The sequence below is a fragment of the Tasmannia lanceolata genome, unplaced genomic scaffold, assembly GCF_043159265.1.
Source record: "Tasmannia lanceolata isolate RefF3 unplaced genomic scaffold, GAP_Taslan_0.1 ptg000012l, whole genome shotgun sequence".
Classification (NCBI taxonomy): Eukaryota; Viridiplantae; Streptophyta; class Magnoliopsida; order Canellales; family Winteraceae; genus Tasmannia; species Tasmannia lanceolata.
This window is the reverse complement of record NW_027518689.1, coordinates 50,697,894-50,715,735: the sequence shown is the minus strand read 5'-3', so window position 1 is coordinate 50,715,735 and position 17,842 is coordinate 50,697,894. Positions and strand designations below refer to the sequence as shown.

At 38.6% G+C, this 17,842-nt stretch overlaps 1 protein-coding gene and 1 long non-coding RNA gene across 5 annotated transcripts; one reads left to right on the top strand and one right to left on the bottom strand.

Annotated features, from left to right (window-relative positions):
* Positions 1-9,149: 9,149 nt before the first annotated feature.
* LOC143888428 (uncharacterized) lies at positions 9,150-13,704 on the bottom strand. 2 transcript variants are annotated; one of them, XR_013254592.1, is made up of 2 exons: positions 13,139-13,704; positions 9,150-12,725 (listed from the first exon to the last, which is right to left on the bottom strand). It is a non-coding gene; the product is annotated as an uncharacterized LOC143888428 (long non-coding RNA). The 2 variants fall into 2 exon arrangements; XR_013254591.1 differs by having other exon boundaries at positions 9,150-12,706.
* Positions 9,418-17,052, top strand: LOC143888426 (putative serine/threonine-protein kinase PBL22). Of its 3 annotated transcripts, none has more exons than XM_077392839.1 (8): positions 9,420-9,724; positions 10,665-10,807; positions 11,618-11,715; positions 12,001-12,215; positions 12,500-13,255; positions 16,257-16,405; positions 16,502-16,723; positions 16,873-17,052. In XM_077392839.1, the coding sequence occupies exons 2-8, from the start codon at positions 10,766-10,768 to the stop codon at positions 17,038-17,040; spliced, it is 1,650 nt and encodes a 549-aa protein (XP_077248954.1). In that variant the 5' UTR covers positions 9,420-9,724; positions 10,665-10,765; the 3' UTR covers positions 17,041-17,052. The 3 variants fall into 3 exon arrangements, with proteins under 3 accessions (XP_077248952.1, XP_077248954.1, XP_077248953.1); XM_077392838.1 differs by having other exon boundaries at positions 9,420-10,526; XM_077392837.1 differs by having other exon boundaries at positions 9,418-10,807.
* The last annotated feature ends 790 nt before the right edge of the window (positions 17,053-17,842 follow it).

Below are 17,842 nucleotides of genomic sequence, written 5' to 3'. Positions count from 1 at the left end.
GCAGCCTCTTCCTTTTCAGTTTTTTTCGAAGGCAAATAAAACTAACTACTATCTATGAGTGTCCAGGAGCAAAGGTTTTCAACAGAAAAGCTGCCTTTGTTTTCTTTTATCTTTGATCAGATTGTTGGATGTTTTGGGTTAGGGGAAGATGAGGAAAAGAAGAAATGTTTTTCCTTAGGAAAATTTCATCTACTATGAGATATGTATAGCCATTTTGTATTTGTATTGGTTGTTTGAAACGCGCACTCTTTCTTGTTGATCTCTTATGATCCTTTGTTAAATATAAGCCGGCAAATCACCCTTTGTTTGGAAGTCATAATTAAATTGCCTGGTCTTTTTTTTTTCTTCTCAATGATGTGGTTCACAACAGGCAACAAAGGGAAAAAAGGGAGAAATTCTTTGGTGGAAAGCAAAAGGTATAGTGAGGCCTTCCTATTTGGTTGATCTAAAGCATTTTAGGCCATGTCTGGCAGCCAGGATTTTTTTTCTTTTTTCATGATAAATTAGTGTCCCCAAGTGGTGACGCGTAGGGCGGGTCGGAGAATGATAGAGATTGGAGAGGGCACGATTGAGATGAGAGTGAAAAGTGGCTAAAAATCTGGAAAAAGTCCATCCTATTTTGAGTTAAGAGTTTTTTGTTTCTTGATTTTTAGCCACTTCTCACTTCTTAAAGACACTAGTTTCCTGATTTTTAGCCACCTCACCTGCCCTACCCCTTTCTCACCACTTATAGGCACTAGTTTGTCATGAAAAAAAAAATGATGGCAGCCAAAGTGTTGGTCTCCATGGTGGATAGGCCTTGCCTCAAAAATCTTCTCCATATGATGATTCTAACATATGGTGTAATAGTGTAGAGGAGAGCACACCTCTACACCTATTCGGATGATCATAACTTTCATTTGTTGGTCTTGTAGGCCATTGTCCAAAATAAAAAATAAAAAAAATTCATAGGATGAACTTAGCCTAAGGGTTTCTAAAGGCTAAAATATGACTAAAAGGGCTAAAAATATGAAAACATATTATCGATAAGATCTTGAGAACAAAGAGGCCAAGAGAATGGTGGAGAAGCCCGTGGTCACGTCTCCAAACTCTGGAAAGCAACGTACCTCCAAGTACTGAATGAATTAAGCTTGAAAGAGAAGAACAAGGGGTAGGAAATCGAGAGGGAGGGCATCAAGAATGAGGAGAAGATGCAAAATAGGAGAAGAGGCTTGCAAGATGAATTAAGCTTGAAAGAGAAGAACAAGGGGTAGGAAATCGAGAGTGAGGGCATCAAGAATGAGGAGAAGATGCAAAATAGGAGAAGAGGCTTGCAAGATGAATTAAGCTTGAAAGAGAAGAACAAGGGGTAGGAAATCGAGAGTGAGGGCATCAAGAATGAGGAGAAGATGCAAAATAGGAGAAGAGGCTTGCAAGAAAAGAAGAAGAAGGAGAGAGAGAGAGAGAGAGAGAGAGAGAGAGAGAGAGAGAGAGAGAGAGAGAAGTGCGAGAGGAGAAAATACAGATGGGAAAGAGAGAGAAGAGATGACCGAGAAAAGGGAACGAGAGGGCAAGAGAGAGAGTACGGGAGAGAGATGAGAGGCCGAGTGAGAAAGTGAATATTGAGAGACAGAGAGAAAGGGAAGGTGGGGTGAAAGGGAGAGACAGAAAGAGATAGATGCGAGGGAGGACAAGAGATAACGAGAGAGAGAGAGAGAGAGAGAGAGAGAGAGAGAGAGAGAGAGCTCACAACCTTGAGTGGAGAAAGTGTAGAGACAAAAAAAGAGTAGAAGAGAGAGAGAGAGAGTGATATAGAGAGGGAAGGGAGAGACCAATAGATGAAAGAGAGAAAAATGGAAGAGAAAGACAGGAGAGAGTGAGGAGAGAGAAAGACCAGAGAGAGAATGGGGAAAGAGAGAGAGAGAGTAGAGAAAATGTGAAGAGGAAGAAAGTATAGATAGAGAAAGAAGAATTATTTTTTTCTTTTTTTTTAACTTTAAGTGGTAGTCATGTTATCTGTCACGTTACCCACTTTAGTGAAAAAAAAGCTAAGAAACGGGGGTGTCCAAGGGAAGAAAGGGGGTATTAAAATTACTTCAAAAGAATAGCAAGATGAAAGTGCCCAAGGGGAAAAGGGGGAGTGTGGAAATTACCGCTCTTTCTCTCTTTTCACTCGGGCCATTTCCGTTCAGAATTTGGCCTCGTCGTCAACACGAGTTAATCAGGACAATATGAGAAGTCTACCCAGCCTATTCTCAGCAGCCCACAACGAGCACAGCTACTACTTCGTGCAACTTTTCTCATTCGTTAGTTTTGGTATGACTGCTGATCCAGGTTATCCGAGAGTCCGATCTGAGATCTCCGACAGGCATTGTGTTCCTTTCGATATCACGGACAGATCTAACGGCTGATTTCCACAGATTCCGTCTTGGGGGCTATGCGACTTTGATTCGCCCCACAATGACTACAACATGGGTTTTATATTTCTATAGTCACGATTACTACTATCATCCCTATGGACTTTCGTTGATGAGTGTCTATAATGGATCAAAGCTCTTGATGCATACCATAAGTACTGTGGTTATGATCATCAAATGATCATTCGTCGAGTCAAGGATACAGTATGCAGAGATGCCAAGGTGAAATGGAGGCACATCTTAGGAGAGCACAGTGACTTAGGTATTCCTTGTTTTAGTCGATGGCAAGATGTCTGTGATGAGTTCGCAAAGGTATATGCTCGAAAGGCTTATTATTGTTATCATCAGAGGCAAAGACAAGTCCTATCCCGAGGAGCCCGGAAACAACACACTCAAGCTACTTTGGATCTGCACTCAAACATGATAGGTGACATGAAAGTAACCTTGAATTACATTCACAAGCATCTTGGGCTTGAGGCTCCTAGGGAGGCCACGCCTACCAGGAATTCATGCTCAGTCTATCCGTTTCCTTCTTTCCCTGTTTTTGAGGCTACATCTCTAGAATGGGAGGAAGATGCCATGACCGATATTACCAACTCCCGAGGCATGCCAGACACAGATGATGCTTGTAGTCTGCCAGAGGCCATTGCCTCAAAGCTAGACACAATTATTTTCAGTGGTTCGTCAGATGATATTGTTGACGAGGCCAACATCGATGAGCATGATGATTTCGAGATTCCCTCAGGGCTGACTGCCGAACATTTAGATAGCGAGCTTGACACTTCCACAATCCAAGCAGACATTGTGGCAGAGCCACGTGAGGTTGACCCATCGATAGAATTGACAGAGCACAGTTGCGAGTCAGAGGCGAGTGACCTGATCGATGACCCACTCCTAGAGATAGATGATCGAGAGCACATTGTGGAGTATTGTCATATCTTTGAGTAAGTTGCAGGGCTTTCTGCTGATACAGAGGAGATATTAGCAAATATTATTCATGTGGATATGGTGTTGCCTATGAATGTTACACCCAGCATGAGCGAGACATCTGTATGTTTCAGTAGATGATTGGACCGATCGGGATTACTATTTCTAGATTCCGCCGTACTTGTCGGGATGGATTGGTTATGGAGATCTCTATTAGGCGGATGCATGATATCGATGGTCTTCTACTTCTAACACTGGAGTTAGTCATTTATATATTTGATCCAAGTGGACTAGAACTCGAGGCCAGTTCTTTTCAACAAGGGAAGAATGGTGCGTATTATTGGCCCAATAAGTGGCATATTTGCCCATTAGAAAATTTCGGATTTTTATTTCCATGTCATTTTGTTTCTAGGTGATATTTTCATGTTTTAGTTTTTAGAGATTTATATGTTATTTTATTTCTAGGCTATTTTAATTGCCTATATATAGGCCTCATGCATTGGGGTTTTTAGATTTTGATGATGATTAATGAACTGAAAAAATTGATTTCTCCCCTAGAGCTTCTCTTCTTCTTCCTTCCCTCTTTCTCCTTTCTTCCCCTATTTCTCCTCTCCTCTTCTACTTCTCTTCTACTCTTCTCCTTCTCTTCTACTCTTCATTTCTTCCTATTCTCCTCTTTCCTCCTATTTCTTCTATTTCCCCCTTGCCTGGATCACATCAATGTTTCATAAGATTACCGTCTTCATGCATTTTTAGCCCATACAATTGAAGCTTCATATATAACTTGTTGGCCAAACTATATAAAATGCATATCTTCTCCAACTTCACATAATGTAGACGTTAATTCTTCTTACATAACATTTAACATAATGCTATCTGCTAGACATAGTCAGTCAAATTGTGTTTACTACACTTGATGTGTTTTCACTTGGCATCTTGCATCATCTTTGGCCTGCCACAATTTTCCTTTAATGCATTAACTTGGCCTTCTTGAATCATGATGTCCTTCATGCTTCTCTACCAGTGAGTGAAGCTACATCTTTCATCAAAGTTATCAATATCAAATTTCAAGGTTGAGACCTTTGCTGCAATTTTGAATCACCTACACATCTAAACATAAGTCAATCCCCTTACATCTAATTAAAAAACTCACTAAAGATTAGTAGAAACTCACACACGGACCAATTTAAAGAGTCGTAGATCAATTCAATACCATTTCGAAATCACCGAAAAAAATTTAGATAATAAATGCTTTGCTACGAAGTTTCACTTTCAACAAGAATAACCCCAAAAACTCAACTCTACTATTCTTCTATGATTAGATAGTCCCAACTTGGCGCTGATACTACTTTGAAGAAAACCGACCTGCCAAATCTGATCTGAATGCAAGTAAAACAGTGAAAAAATACAAAGAGACAGAGACAATACATGTGTGTGATTGTGGAAAATACATTTCAACTATAAAAAATAAATAAAGATTTCAAAGCTATTAACCCACTTCTATATATTTTATAGCCCTGGCCCCCTCTCACCTTTGAAATCCCGCTCTCAAAACCTTCTTATCTGTACTCACAACCTAGAGAAAACCACTCTCTTGTCACCCTTGAGAACCTTTTGTCACGTTCCTTCTTCTCACTCTAAATGAGAGATGCCCTTCAAGGTGTTTCTTTCAAAATTGGTCTCTCTCTCTCTCTCTCTCTCTCATTTAAACTAGATAACATATGTAATCCCAAAATTTGTTAGGTACCTTACCAATACGCCAAAAGCTCCAAAGTCGATGGAAAGCAGTAGGCATGGCGCTTTAAACCTGTCCCATACTAGGCTAGGTCCAACCCGGTGCATCATAGGTTGGCCCCACTCAAGACCATGACATAATTCCATTAAATATCCCCACACTCTGTCCCTTTTCTTTTCGACAATCCAAAAGGTGTCGACGTTGCATGACATAAAGGGGATTCCTCTATATATATAATATTCAAGCAAATTTCCCTCAGTTCAGCATTTTCTTATCTTGATTCTTGGGCGCTGAGGACCTCATCATGGGCTCTCTTTGTTTTGTTTTGTTTTTCTTTGTAACTTCAACTGGATTGTTATGTTTTATTTTTTCGTTTTCTTTTGTTTTTGTGAACAGCAAAATACAATCGAGATGTCCTGGTGAAAAATCCGGAAATGACAAAAATACCCCCATTTAAAGATTTTTTTTATTTTATAGGTAAGCTGGGTTTGGCTTATCAGTGTATTAATATACAAAAGAAAGGTATTACAATCAATAGCACAAACAGCTATGGGTTGAGCCGCTAGTTCAATTGTAAAGGCTTTGCTGTTTGACCTTGAGGTTGGGGGGTTCAATTCCAGCTTACCAACCAAAAAAAAATCCCTATTTAAGGAGTTAATATACAAGAGAATGGGAAAAAGAAATCTCTTGAAGCCAGGAAGGGCAACCCTAACCGAAGTCCTGCTGACATGCTAATGTGTGACAAGGGAGAGCCCCTTCACTCAAAGAGACATCAGCTGGCTGTAAAAAATAATCTAAAAATGTAGATTCCATACTGATTTTTTTCCCCGAAAAAGCAAGAAGGTCACTTTGGCCCTGGCAATGGATCCCAGGCTGCCCCTCCAATGGATCCCAAGGTGCCCTACCCATAGCTTAACATGGCGCTAGTGCTATGGGAGGTGCCATTGGCATTGGCAATGGATCCAATGTATATCGCAACCAAAATACCGAACGACAGCACCAATCTCAACATTGCTAAGCATGTCGAGATCATAGTTAGCAAAACATGTTGCGGAAAAAAAAAAAAAAAAACAAAGATGGAAAAAAGTTTGGGTTTAATGCGGCATTGGTTAAAAAATGTCATAAAAAGGTCAAATAAATTGAACCGCAAAAATTATATTGAATGAATAAAACATGTTTAATCCATTTTGGTTTTAAAAAAATGAATTAAAGAAGGCTATATCGTATACGTTTATATATCTCTGCAAGTGTATCTCTTTTTCTTTCTTTTTTTTGGTGGGTAAGGTGGGATTGAACCTATTGAGATACAAAGCCTCAACCATTGATCTATATGCCCAACCCCTGTGCATGTGTATCTAGGTATAAGTAAAACAAAATCCAAAAAATATCATTAACTTCAATATCAACATTGTAAAAGAAATGATGTCAACATCGATAAAAGACGAATACTAAATGTTATAAAGGACTCATCAGGAATAATTTTGCCATTTACACAAAATAGGGAGGGCAACGCCAAAAAGTCGGCCAAAAAAAATGCATTTAATGTCTAAAATGTGTTTTAAATGTTTTCCTAAAAATGCAATTTTTGCTATGAAGCATTTTAAACAGAGTATTAAACATCGGCCCTACAATTTTTTTTTCTTTTTTTCTTTTTTAAATAGGGCCACTTAAATGGGATTTGGTAATTATGGTCCACAGTACAAACCGGGTCATATAATACATGGATCCTATTTTTGTGTAGGAAGAGGAACATAGCTATGTAAATGTCAATAGTTACAATTAAACAGGGCATGTACAGCTAGCACTCCCCATAAACTAAATCTAGATATAAATTCAAAAAAAGGGCGGCCTATACACGAGGCTCTCACCATTGCGGGGTCTGGGGAGGGCTTGATGTACGCAGCCTTAACCCTGCTTTGCAAAGAGGCTGTTTCCATGACTCGAACCCGTGACCACTAGTTCATAATGGAGCAACCTTACCGTTGAACCAAATCTAGATATAAATTACTTATATAAAAATTGCTATCAACTGAACCAAAGAATTGCTATCAATTTTTGTTGTACCCTGATACCAAAACAAAGTAAAGCAAAGACTTTTTCATGGCAGAAGCCATGCAAGGTGAGTTCAAACTTAATACAAATGCGTCTCTAGCAAATGATGGTGTTGGAATCGGTGAACTCATCAGAGATAATAACGGTACGGTTATCAGTGCGTTCTCCATGGGAGAGAACAAAGAAGAAATCTTTGAATTGGAACTTGCCGTCATAAACACCGGAGTTATTCTTGCAATGGATTGAAAGGCTGTGAATGGAAGCAGACTCATTCTATTCTAACAATATCATCAATGGCAGATCAAAACCGCCATGTCGAAAATCCTCAATGCTTGCCCAAACTTTTCAGAACCTTAACAGTTTCAGTTCGTGGGGAATCTCGCACATCTGGAGAGAAGCAAATACGAGTACATATATTATAAAATCCACTCTCTCAACACTGTCTCTCAACTGTTTCCTTTAATAGACTTACTATCATGCCTCTCTACTTGAGTAAGAAGTTTCCATAAACCTTCTATATTGTAACATCCTAGTTAAAGTTATTAACTAAACCCCTCCTTTTTACAGTCCCAAAATACCTTTATCCTCACCAACTACCCTCAATTTTACACTTGCAAGACAATCATCCCAACATTCTATGTCTTTACCTTACCTTCCCTTACTTTTTAATATAAGGGGGGTGCTATTATGTAAAAGGCTCATGGGGATTTCCTTACAAAAACCACAACATCTTTTTTAAATTTGAATTGAATAAAATTGAACTAATTTGAGACAAAAGCTTAGTTGAGATAAGTTGAGTTGAGTTGAGAATTGAATAAAATTGAGGAAGGTGGCGTGGGGGAATTTGTAGGCAATTCGCACAAAGACATATTTTGCAGTTCCTCTCTTTCAAGAGGGAAGAGACACCTCATAGCTGAATTATCTTTTTCATGAGGTGGCACTTTACTGAAAAGCAGGGTCTGCAAAATTGCTTTTGTGAAATTGCTTATATATATATAGGGAAATGATTTCAGCGCTACCATGTTTTGATCAAGATGAGCGACCCTTCTTGTCGTTTAGTATTTTAAAAGCTTCTAAGAGCTTTTTGATAACTGTGATATTATTCTGACAGCACTTTAAATACTAAACGTTAAGATGATTCGCGCATCATTATCAAAGCATGGTAGTTAGGGGTGGCAAAATTGGCCGAACCGAACCGGAACCGAGCCTAAACCGAACCGAAAATTCGGTTTCGGTTTGGTTAAACCAAACCGATTCAAATTTCGGTTTGGTTCGGTTTGGGGATCAAACCGAACCGAAACCGAATATTTCCAATTATTATGAGTAAGGGGTGGCAAAATTGGCGGAACCAAACCGAAACCGAACCATTGCCACCCCTAATGGTAGTGCTGAAATCATTTCCCTATATATATTATTTATCAGTTCATATCATAATACAAGCAACCTATTTTTTATGGCTAGAGTAAAATAGCTGCAGAATTGCAATGGCATGTACAGCGCATTCCTCATAAAACAACAAATAAAACATTTACTTAAGAGTAATAAAATAAAGTTTTTATAAGAAACTATAAACATAATATAATAATTTCCCAGTACGTTGGAGGAGACACAACTGAACCCTGAGACAAGATCTACAAGTTCCGACTCTTTCAGAACCCAGACCAAAATCACAGTTTCCTAAGTTCCAAGAAACCTATTTAGTCCCTCGCAACCGGTAGAACAAGCAAACTGGGCAGCCTTTGAGGGTAAACCCAAGTTAGCAAGCTCCTTAACAAGCAAAGGTGTTAGCAAGAGTTTCAGTTTGACCCCCAAGTTTTCGATCGTTGACACCTAAATAAAACAAAAATAAAAACATCAGAGGAGACAGAACATAGTAATTATATTTCTTTAAGAAATCACTCCATCCATATCTGCAATCTTTCACTTGGTTGCCGTCTCCAAAGAAATCCAAACATAAGGTTAATATATGATTCCCAATCGACCTTGAAAGTAAAAAACGAATTAGCCTGTTCTACCAAAAAGTAATCCAAATCATCATCTAAAAGCCTCAATGGAATAATAATCTATTTCAAAAACTGGCTATAACAGCTGCATACAAATCATTGAATCCATTAACACAATAAAATAATGACATACACCTCATCAATCCATCCCTAAGTACGGCTTTGTATTGTAAACATGTATTCATTCTCTTTGTCTTTCTTCAAATAAAATATGGTTGAAAACAGGTAACCCATAAAAGAAATCGACTTGCCAGCTAAAGCAGGCTTCACAAAACACTAGTTTTATCAGTTATCAGAATCTCCGCTTCCCTGTCGGTACAGACAAAAACTGAAAGGTGGTAAGCATTGAAGTTCACGGATTTAACATCATCTAAACCTAACCCTCCATCACTTAAAAACAATTCAGGCCTACATTTGGATATCCGAATATGCCATCGAACATGTACCAGAGATGCTCACCTGGATTCACCACCACCACGCCGCCTTTGCCAATTTCTTCCTGGACTTGCCTCTCAATCTAAACAAAACGATATCAATCCACACAAAACACTAGTTTTATCAGTTATCAGAATCTCCGCTTCCCTGTCGGTACAGACAAAAACTGAAAGGTGGTAAGCATTGAAGTTCACGGATTTAACATCATCTAAACCTAACCCTCCATCACTTAAAAACAATTCAGGCCTACATTTGGATATCCGAATATGCCATCGAACATGTACCGGAGATGCTCACCTGGATTCACCACCACCACGCCGCCTTTACCAATTTCTTCCTGGACTTGCCTCTCAATCTAAACAAAACGATATCAATCCATAAAATTAGCAGAGCTGATCGGTTTCGGGCCTTCTTCATTCTGAAATCAGGTTGCAAAACTACCAAGCTAAGGATTAACAAGAGAGTATCATTCTTTGTTTTTTTTTTTTTCCCATTTTCAATCCCCCTGACATAAGTCAATCATACAATCTCAGAGATTTTTGCAAAAATCAATCTGGATTCCTGACAATTACCTGCGGGTTTACAAGAGAACTTCCTACTGAGGAGAATTCCAGCATTTCATTTCTTAAAAACACAAAACTCCTGAGTTTCTAACCATCATTTCAACATCTGAAGACGAACCCAGAGCACAACTCAGCTATTTACTCTGTTCCATTAATACATGCCAATACATCTTTCTAGACTGTAAAGAGTAAAAACACATTCCAACAGCTTCTCCAATAGGCAGCACCATGTCACAGACGGCTCGACAAAGGGTGGTGGTGATCGAGGATGCATCGAGAGACATTAGTTTGAGCGCGCTCAAATGGGCCTTGCATGGCTTATCACTTAAGCCTGGCGACAAGCTCATATTGCTTGGAATTCTTCACCAGGTTAATACTACTAGTATGTTTCCTTTGAAGGGAGCCAAAACACTGTGTAAGAATTCATGCTTTTTCCATGAAATAGATAAAGAAAAAGACCATCAAACATGCAGAAGAGCTCACACCCAGGATCATGGCAAATCGGTATTTACTGTTGTCTTCTTTTTTCTTTCTTTTCTTCCCTTCTTTTCAGTGGGATATAAGAGCAAAGTAGACCCTAGTTCGATACTTGGAGGAAGCCAAAAAATTACCAACGAAGCAGTTGCAAAGAAGACAGAAGAGTATGAGAACAACATGGAGCTTTTGCAGATACGTAAACTGTACAAAATGCACAAGGTTAATACATTTTTACAGACTCCTTAGTGGACAAGTTTTTTTAGTTACTAATCCTGCTCTAGAAATGATTGGCTGATTGGCTAAGACATGAGTCAAAAAACTTAGAATCGGCACTTCAATTGAGGTGGACGATTCTCCTGAATCTTTCTCAAAATTTAGGGGCCGTTTGGATACATGGATTTTAGAATCTTGGATTTCTTCAAAATCGCAGGTGGGAGACGAGAGAAGGAGCAATCATGTTCTGATTTCTCTCCCTTCTCTCCGTCAGCAAGAGAGTAGGAGATCACGCATCATTCCAGGTTTTAGAAATCTCAAGATGGGAGAGAGATTTCTAAAACCTGGATTTCTTACTCAAATTCCAAGATTCTAAAGAGGAGCGAAACGGACGGTCTCCTTCTTCTCTGGTCTCCAATACAGGATTTTGAGGAAATCCAAGATTCTAAAATCCGCGTATCCAATGGCCACTTATGGTTACTGAAAAAAACCAAATGGCGAGACGAAAAGGAGTCATGTGCATACCCCCTCCCCCCTCTTGGGTTCTGTACACATGGGTTTACATTTTCAACCCAACTCCATGTTTAGGAATGAAAGAGTTAATGGATTTTATATGGATTTTTCATGCCTAAGAGCATAAAAACTAAGGGCATATAACATAAAGGTGCATCAGGCCTCATATGTCATACATATCTGCTCCCCCAAATTCTAGGTTATAGCAGGCCATACTGCCGCCATGTTTATATTATACACTAACTATTACATAGGCTGGTACTAATGTTTATTAAGTTGCCTATAACCAAGCAATATCATCAGATTGATTTTGATGTGTGGACGGTGTTGGCATCTTCACCGAAGGTAGTTGCTCGAGAAGCTGTCAAAAAACTGCAAGCAACATGGATTATTCTCGACAGGTAAGTCAAATATAGGGGACAATTATGAAAAACTACTGAATTTCCTAATGTTTCTGTAATAGCTTGGATATTCAAAAAAGAGAATACTTAGAGAGAGAGAGAGAGAGAGAGAGAGAGAGAGAGAGAGAGAGAGAGAGAGAGAGAGAGAGAGAGAGAGAGAGTAGGTAGTGTTGAACAAGCTATTGCAATTTCATCCCAAAAGGTTATTAGGTCATATGATTTCTGCGGTAAACCACAGCACAGGGGATCTTTAATACCTTGATCTTGAACTCTGATTTTATACAGGCAGATGAAGAAAGAAAAGAAATACTTCCTGGAGAAGCTATCATGTGGAATCTCAAGGATGAAGCGTAACCACAGTGTTGAACAGTTGAGGGGTCCTAAAACATCAGAAACCAACACAACGAACAATGATGTAAGCTGGAGCAGCTTTGTAACATATGATGAGATGTTACCAGGAACTCCAGATGATCTTTTCAGCTTGGAATTCTCTCCAAAGAGTAAGTTCAATCATCACATTTTCAAAACTTGTATTCTCAAAATCTACAAGTTTGAAGTTCAGAAAAGATTAAGACTCATTTCATGAATTGCCCTTCACTATAACTGCAGAGCTAGGCTCCAACCAATATGTAACTATATTTCAATCAGATAATACTAAAGGAAGATGTATTGAAAACTAGTAGCCCATAACATATGAATACAATTCTTTATAGGATGATATGGTAAGATATGTATCAGAATTTGGGGCATCCCATATTCATTATGTTCCCTCATTTTCTTTCAGAGTGCAGGAGCCCTACCAATAAAAGCATAAGTGAAGAGTCAAGAACCGATAGTGAGAAAGGACCCCCATGGAATAGTTCAAGGATACCTTTGTTTTCAAAATCCATATCAAGTGATACCTCACTAAATACAGATTCAAGCCCGAACAGAAGGAACCATGATGCTTCATCAAGCTCAAGCTTCCATGAAGTAAAACATTCTCCCCTTCCTGTGCAAGAGGAAGAAAACTACATAACCACAAACAGAAACACCTCAGATGATGGATCACCAAACACCACTTTCAAAAACCAAAAAATTGGCCGAGAAGAAGAAGATGAAATATTGAATCAAAATGCAGGGCAGAGACAGAGAGGCAGGAATGATGATCTGGGGTTTTTGATGTTTGGACAGGCACAGTTAGAGAATTCTGTATGTTTAGACTGTGAAAATGGCCGACCAATGAGTGGATCAGTGAGGGAATTCAAATATGATGAGCTTCAAGCTGCTACAGACAATTTCTCCATAAAAAACTTTCTATCTGAAGGTGGATTTGGCTCTGTTTATAAAGGGAGGCTGAAGAATGGGCAGAAGATCACAGTTAAACAGCATAAAGATGCAAGTATGCAAAGAGAAAAAGAATTTAAGAGCGAGGTTCGCGTACTCAGCACGGCTATACACGAGAATGTGGTCAAGCTGCTGGGTTCATGCTCAGAAGGAAATCAGAGGCTGCTTGTTTATGAGTTCGTCTGCAATGGTTCACTCGACAAACATCTCTCAGGTACCAATTGTACAATATCTTTTTTGGAATATTTTTGTTTATCTTTTTAATTGTACCAATTGTACAATATCTTTAACTTCAGCTTTATTCTTTTTCCGTGTGGCAACCTACTAAGCTAGCATGACCCATCTGTGATCCCAGTCTTTCCCTCCGTGTGAAGTCAGTCAGGGTTTCATTCTTATTTTCATTTTATGTTCTGCGGTAGATAAATTGTGGATAAAGGTACGGAAACCTTGGTGCTACTCAATTTATACGTCTCAAATCAATGACCAGGTCATTGCAGAGCAAGTGTCTCTCCACATCATTTGGCGCATAGCATATAAATATTTATGTACAAAAAAAAAGAAGAAACAAACTTTGGCATTATATTTTCCAATGCTCTATCTTATTTTCCTTTGGTTACAAGCAGATAATGTTGTCTTTCCATGTGAGACTTCATATATTAGAAGTATGCCACTTTCTCCTAATGTAAGACGGGCCTTGTCTTAAATACATGAAAAATAAGAGTACACACTATATCATAACATATAATGACAATGATAGGCAAATACTCTAACAGCCTACACCACTAATGAACTGTGAACCCCTTTCTATATTTCTTTTTAACTATTGTCCATAACCTCAAAAATAGCATATCATAAGCCAGAAGTTTCAATATACTTGATGTCATATTTTATTCTTCTATTTATAGCCATAATCAAAGTAAAAAAAAACAAGAACTGAAATAAGGTTTAGTCGAAACAAGACCACGGGAACATATCAAAATATAAGGCTTGTGAAGAGATCAAGCTCATTCAAACCAACCAACACCCCAATCAGCAACCAGGGGAGACCTCCTTATCCATCACATTTTTATCAATGTCAAAGAATAGTAACTTTCTTCCCCGTGAAGACATCACCAAGGATTAAGAATGGTATACCAGTGTCAAACAATATTCATTAGATGCAATGATGTATAACTTTTGGTAGAGAAAAATGGAAAATTATATATAAATATAATATATAAATGGGAAAACTGTTTCTGAGCTCGAACGTCATTTTGCTCTCCACTTTTGGATGGGTTAGGATGATCCTATGGACCTAATTTTTAGTACACACCCTATCTATGTAAGGCCCTTTCAAATGAATGCTTTGGATCAACCCAAAAATGTGGGCCCACACTGTTTTGGAGCTCGAGCTCAGGAGCAGTTTTCCATATATATATATATATAGAGAGAGAGAGAGAAAACGGTTTCTACACACAAGTGTAGATAAGTTATATACACACTAGCTTAAAAAATAGTGGAGGGCATATTGTTTGGGTGATCCAAACCATTCATTTGATTGGTCCTCACATAGTAGGGTGTGCACAAAAAATCAGCTCCATAGGATCATCCCAACCTTACGATTTGTGGTGATAAATGGACGTGTATAAACCTTCACAAATCTGTCCATTTTTTGCCTCCACGGTTCGAAGGGTTAGGATGATCCTATGGAGCTGATTTTTTGTGGACACCCTATCTATGTGAGGGCCAATCAAATGAATGGTTTGGATCACCCAAACAATGTAGGCCTCCACTGTGTTTTAAGCTAGTGTGTAGATAACTTAGCTACATTTGTGTGTAGAAACCGTTTTCTCATATATATATATATATGAGAGAACATTTCCTACACACTTGTGTAGGTAAGTTACCTACACACTACCTTAAAATACAGTGGGGGCCCACATTGTTTGGGTGATCCAAACCATTCATTTGAATGGTCTTCACATAGATAGGGTGTCCACAAAAAATCAGATCCATAGGATCATCCTAACCATTCAAACTATGGAGGCAAAAAATGGACTCATTTGTGAAGGTTTATACACGTCCATTTTACCTCCACAAATCGTAGGGTTGGGATGATCCTATGGATCTGATTTTTTGTGGACACCCTATCTATGTGAGGACCATTCAAATGAATTGTTTGGATCACCCAAACAATGTGGGCCCCCACTGTATTTTAAGGTAGTGTGTAGGTAACTTACCTACACAAGTGTGTAGGTAACTTACCTACACAAGTGTGTAGGAAATGTTCTCTCATATATATAGTTTGAATGGTTACTTACCTACATAGTTTGAATGGTTAGGATGATCCTATGGATCTGATTTTTTGTGGACACCCTATCTATGTGAAGACCATTCAAATGAATGGTTTGGATCACCCAACAATGTGGGCCCCTACTGTATTTTAAGGTAGTGTGTAGGTAACTTACCTACACAAGTGTGTAGGAAATGTTCTCTCTCTCTCTCTCTCTCTCTCTATATATATATATATATATATATGTATATATATATATGTATATATATATATATGTATATATATATATGTATATATATATATATATATATATATGTATATATCGTATTTCTGTTACAGATAGGGTTATTTATTAGAGGGAGGGAATAGAGAAAATACCATATTTTTAAAACTCCCCCGCGTCATTGTCAACTCGCTTGAGTTGACTTCATTACACCTTGGCCCCGTTGTTGTCCAATTGCGCGTTTTGCTCTACAACGTCAATCAAAACTCATTTGACGCTCTTGAATTATGACAGTGTCAATCTAGTATTTGATTGCGCTAGGCCTAGTTGACTAGGATTTGCTTTGGCCGTGTGTTGGCCTGCATCTGTGTTTTGAGACATTGGAAAATACAATGTCTACAGCATAAATATGCCATGTATGTGTGTGTAAGTATATTGGGTCAAAGAAGTAAGTTGAGACACATGAATCATTTTATAGCTACCGGCCCAACCCGCATTTTATAGCTTGATCCAAAGAATTCCTATTCAGCCAATTATTTTTATTATATTAATCTATACCATAAAAGGCTGCTACCACAATCCTCAAGGCTACATTTGGCTTTAGCCATCAGCTCCTTGCTTACATTTTGCTAGCAATTTGTAAAGATAAGTTGTTGTCTATTCCACCAGAAGTTAATAGAAAGATCCAACTCTATTCTCAAATTACTTTAAATGATGCAGAACACAGCCCCAGACCTCTGAGTTGGACAGACAGGATGAAGCTAGCCGTGGGAGCTGCTGAAGGTTTAAATTATCTGCACGAAAAAAACATTATCCACAGAGACATGAGGCCGAACAACATTCTTGTAACGCATGACTATGAACCATTGGTATTAATCTCAAACGGTTCAGTTCACATGTTAGAAAATCAACCCAAAAGGGAAATTGACAAGATTTTCCACTGACTTCACTTTATTGTTTACTAGCTTGGAGATTTCGGACTTGCAAAAACTCTACAAGAGGGCTTGGATCACTCTTCAGACACTCCGGTTGTTGGAACTTTTGGGTACTTAGCACCTGAATATGCAGAAAGTGGGAAAGTTTCAAAAAAGACAGATGTATATTCCTTTGGCATGGTTCTATTACAGCTGATCACTGGTCGGATGACAACGGACAAAACACTTGGGGAAAAGAGTCTTGTCGGATGGGTAATGATTTTATCATTCCATTCTTTACCATGATCAACACAATTCTGGTAACCAGATATCTTACAAAACCACCAAATTCTATGGGAAAGATGAGTTTTATCTTTTATGGATTTTGCTTACATGGTGTTCTCTAATCATATTTAATGCAGGCAAGACCGCTTTTGAAGGAAAGAAAGTACCATGACTTAATTGATTCTAAGATTGTAGATTCACATGATGTTCACCAGCTCTTCTGGATGGTTCGGGTAGCTGAAAAATGTCTCAGTAAAGATCCTGACAAGAGGCCACCCATGGAAAAGGTAAATCTCAAGCAATGAATCTAAACACAAGCATCCATGGCAATAGCAGTAGGAGAAAGAATGGATTAGGAAATGGCCCTAAAATCTGGTGGATAGATACACAAGGGAAATAACTAAATTTGAAGGATATTCCCGACCAAAATTAACTCAATTGTTACATCAGTAATATACTATGAAAATGTAACAATCTAACGACTGAGAAAATAAACATTCTGCACACTAGGACTTCCATGCTCTAATATGCACCTATTTGATTAGACCATTTATATTTAGCAGTGCCCATGTTTTGGGTCAAGTCAAACATTGGTGTACAATAAAGATTGTGGCCTCACAATTCTTGACTGGAATGGGCACCAAAGGTCTCTGCCCTCCCAACCCTTGGATATATAGAGGGGAAAGACACAGCTTTTGTTCCTTTTTTTATGCTGCCAAAGAGTTAAAAATAAATATTGATGGTGAATGCCTGATGAAACTGATCGGATCATGCAAGAATGAGGTTCAAATCTCTTGATCATCATCTGTAAACATCACTACACTTTCACAGGACACATGGTAGTGATAAACAGCTTGTCTTGCAATGACCTTATCTTGGATTTCAAATAACTTATGTTGCCCCATCCCCACAGTGGCAACAACTGGACTAATATATAGCACAATAAACTATGCATTAGGATCTGTGGCGGACTAATATATAGCACAATAAACTAAGCATTAGGATCTGTGTGTTGGGGGGGGGGGGGGGGGGGGGGGGGCATAAGGGCTAGAATGGGTTCCAGGAAAAAGAATATTTAGATGAAAAATAGAATTTAGACGGTTTGGA

Excerpts from the sequence above, each read along its gene's own strand:
- LOC143888426 (XM_077392837.1), top strand. The coding sequence starts at position 10,340 with ATGTCACAGACGGCTCGACAAAGGGTGGTGGTGATCGAGGATGCATCG. Across the intron at positions 10,808-11,617 it reads AACTGTACAAAATGCACAAG|ATTGATTTTGATGTGTGGAC; the intron begins GTTAATACATTT and ends CAATATCATCAG. Across the intron at positions 13,256-16,256 it reads ACTCGACAAACATCTCTCAG|AACACAGCCCCAGACCTCTG; the intron begins GTACCAATTGTA and ends TAAATGATGCAG.